The sequence below is a fragment of the Dipteris shenzhenensis genome, chromosome 8 (assembly GCF_047967505.1).
Source record: "Dipteris shenzhenensis isolate YYH24624 ecotype China chromosome 8, Dip_SZ_1.0, whole genome shotgun sequence".
Classification (NCBI taxonomy): Eukaryota; Viridiplantae; Streptophyta; class Polypodiopsida; order Gleicheniales; family Dipteridaceae; genus Dipteris; species Dipteris shenzhenensis.
Genome location: NC_141603.1, coordinates 3,520,403 through 3,524,258, shown reverse-complemented (window position 1 = coordinate 3,524,258; position 3,856 = coordinate 3,520,403). Strand labels below are relative to the sequence as shown.

At 39.0% G+C, this 3,856-nt stretch overlaps 1 protein-coding gene across 1 annotated transcript; it reads left to right on the top strand.

Annotated features, from left to right (window-relative positions):
• The first annotated feature begins 334 nt into the window (after positions 1-334).
• LOC147898977 (uncharacterized) lies at positions 335-1,321 on the top strand. The gene is made up of 2 exons (XM_087378624.1): positions 335-692; positions 1,005-1,321. Exons 1-2 carry the CDS (start codon positions 444-446, stop codon positions 1,044-1,046), a joined length of 291 nt encoding a protein of 96 aa, XP_087234750.1. The 5' UTR covers positions 335-443; the 3' UTR covers positions 1,047-1,321.
• The last annotated feature ends 2,535 nt before the right edge of the window (positions 1,322-3,856 follow it).

Sequence of the window (3,856 nt, the reverse complement as noted above, 5' to 3'; positions counted from 1 at the left end):
TGCCAGCATACAAAGAAATTCACAAAATAATCGAGTTGATAAATATTGTCTCACTCAACGCACACAAAGAAGACACATTGGCGAACAATAACCTTATGGGTGGCTGCTGACAACTCTGTCGTGGGGGCACCAACGATTGCTACTGTCTTGCCACTCCATCACCTACATCCTCCTTCCAAAGAGGTGAACAATCCGACACTTACATTCACCTGACCTACCTTCGTGAGAGGTACGAATGACCTCCTAGGGACCCATTAAAGCATATGCCAAATGGAAGGGCCGACGTGGAAATGGATTAGTGCTGGCTGGCTATTTTAAGGAGTATCCCACGGTTGAGGTGACAGGTGGCCGCCCATTTCTTGTCTCTTTGCGAACCTCATCCCTTACCTCTCTTCCTGTTCCCTTCAGCTGAGATTCCATTCCTTTTAGCTTCGGACGTAGCCATGCCCACCGCTCAAGCAACTTGGAATGAAGCTGTCTTGGCTTCCTCGGATAAGTATGAGGTGGTAGAGGGCAATGTCTACTTCCCCCCTGAGTCTGTTAACATGCAATTTATGAAGCCGAGTAGTACACAGACAACATGCGGCTGGAAAGGTCAGGCTTCCTATTATACGGTCGAGGTGAACGGAAAGGCGAATAAGGATGCTGCTTGGTTCTATTCTTCTCCACTCCCGGCTGCAGGGAAAATCAAGGTATCTATCTGTTCTTCGCCCCTCTTGAATGCGGTAAGAATCATTTCCTTCACCTGTTTCAGATTTCATGTTCTTGCTTAACAACGTTGCTAAATAAAGATATCTGCTGCATTATATGCTTATTGTCACTCCTTCATAGAGGTCTAGACGTCTGCGGTTGCCGTTTGAAAGTTCTCTATATTTGTCTTCATCTTGGGCTCGAAGCGTGGTACTACCAGTTGAAGTTTGTTTGAGGAGAGAGGTTTGCCTCTCTTCTTGTTAAGAACTTATATTACAGGCAGCTCTTGATTTTGAAGCTTTTTGGGCTTGCAGGACCACGTTGCATTCTGGAAGGGAGTCACGGTAACGAAATGATACTCTACATGATGCTCTAGGGCGACTCAGATAGCCAGACACGAACTCTTTGTGAAAGCTCTTAAGCATTTTGAGTAAATGCATAATAAGCTCTTTGATTTTTGAATCTCTTTTCAGACATTAATAGATACTTTTGGCAAAATTATGGAATTGTTTTTCCGGGGAGCGGTTTATTTCTGGACTCGGATTGAGATGGGACAAAGAGAAGTTCACTAGGTGCATATGCAATGTTTTTCCTCCAAAAATTAGGTTTGTGGCTAGTTTTATGGAGAGTTGGCCCGTTTTTGAAATTTCCTTATTGTGCAAGTGGTCCTATGAGCAATCTCTTTTTTCCTTAAAAATGCTTCCTGCGTGGAGGGGTGGGGGAGAATCAAAGTGAAATGCTAGTCTTCACAAGAACTATGCTAGCCTCACAAAGCTTTTTTTCCTTTTCAGACATTAACATTCATCATCTCTAATATTTGCAAGTGTTGTCAATGACATTAGATTGACTTGTTTTTGTAGAACATATCCGACAGAAGATCCATGGTGTGCACGAAAGAGGGCTCTTTCTCCTTGTCTTCTTGCCTTTGCATCCTCATATCTTGTCACCCATCTTTTCATCACATTGGATGTGCTCTCTCATGTGCTACATCTCCAACACTGGTGGTGATCTTTTACAAAACAAGAGAAAGGCATGCTCTCCTATGATCATAAATTTATGAAGAGAGTTGTGCTGACTCTCCACCATACATTATGTACGGGTTTTCTTTTTTTTTTTTCCTTCCCCCTCTTTCCTATCCTTGTGCATGAATTCTAATGAGCACCTTCTTCTCATGCATGTTTATATTACTTTAGTTTTTCGTACCAAACCTAATACTTCCCCTAGAGTGTGAAAATTCCAAAGAGACATCATACTTTGAAAGAATATATTCTTCAAAAGGTATACATACCATAACATGTTACCTATGTTATAATTTAAAATTGATGTTTAGAAAAAATAATAGTTTGTAGATGCACATGTTGATAGGCTTTGTGCTTGATCACTTTGTGTAGCATCAAATTTGGTTCAAAACAACATTTTATTTTTCTTGACTTACTCTACTTGTGTATGTTTTATTTTTCTTGACTTACTCTACTTGTGTATGACTTATTTGTTGAGAGTGTTGCTTATAAGATATAAAAGGATGAGGCTAAGGACTTGAGCCCATGGGTGGTATTGACATTGTTAATAACTTTGAAGTGAATGCACTTTATTATTGTACTGAATTGTATGGTTGTCATGTGTTGTTCCTCGGGGGCGGCGGGGGTAGGGGAGGGGGGAGGAGGGTGATCTTTTATAAAACAGGAGAAAGGCATGCTTACAAAACAGGAGAACACTGGTGGTGATCTTTTACAAAACAGGAGAAAGGCATGCTCTCCTATGATCATAAATTTATGGAGAGAGTTGTGCCGACTCTCCACCATACATTATGTACGGGTTTTCTTTTTTTTTTTTCCTTCCCCCTCTTTCTCATCCTTGTGCATGAATTCTAACGAGCACCTTCTTCTCATGCATGTTTATATTACTTTAGTTTTTCCCACCAAACCTAATAATCCTTTTTTCTTCCCCTAGAGTGTGTGAATTCCAAAGAGACGTCATACTTTGAAAGAATATATTCTTCAAAAGGTATACATACCACCACATGTTACCTATGTTATAATTTGAAATTGATGTTTAGAAAAAATAATAGTTTGTAGATGCACATGTTGATAGGCTTTATGTTTGATCACTTTGTGTAGCATCAAATTTGGTTCAAAATAACATTTTCTTGACTTACTCTACTTGTGTATGTCTTGTTGGAACTTGGAATTTGATTTGTTGAGAGTGTTGCTTATAAGATATAAAAGGATGAGGCTAAGGACTTGAGCCCATGGGTGGTATTGACATTGTTAATAACTTTGAAGTGAATGCACTTTATTGTTGTACTGAATTGTATGGTTGTCATGTGTTGTGCCTCGGCGGGAGGGGGGGGGAGGGGGCGGGGGGGTCACCTTATAAATTTTAGTGTATCATGTGCATTCAAAAGGAGGGGTATTTTAATTCAACTTTTTTAAAAATTTTAAGAGAATTACAATAACAAGATGGATTTCTTAATCAACTTTAGAAAAAAATCACTTAGTTCATAAGTAAAGAGGGGTGGTTTTATTGGGGGAAAATTTTTATTTGAGGGGTTTTTTAAATACCGATTGAACACGCGTGATACCTAGGGTTTCTTAGTAGTGCACCCCTTGAGTGTTGTGCTCTTTATAGCTTCTTATTTTCACCTAGAGATTGTGATAGTGCATGCTTGGAGGTTGGGTATCATGTGCTGCATAAAGTAGATATTCAATATGATTACATGCTCACCTTTGAGGATATGCCCTAATATGAAGATTGAGTGCTTGACATATTGGTGCGCTATCATATAAAATGGGGATTTATTTGTGCTTCTAATGTGTCTGAATTGAAAAAACTTTTGTGTGTGTTTGTGGACCTAACCCATGTGCCTAGGTGTTCAAAATCAAAGAGTTGCAAGATTCAAGAGAATTATGTCTAAAATTTTATTCGCTGAAGAACATGTTGTGAACCCATGTTGTTATTTGTGGTTTGGCCTCCGAATGGAGTTTTACCGAATGCCACTTGTTTTTTGTATTTTTTATTACCTTTTTCTTGAAAAGAACATCATCGAAAATATCTTTTCTAGAGAAACTTCTTTTTTGTTGATTTTTGATCTTGTTGAATCATGCCTAGTCGTGTACTTGAGTCCATAGGAGTATGGGCAAGAATTCAATTTGAGTTCATATGTTGA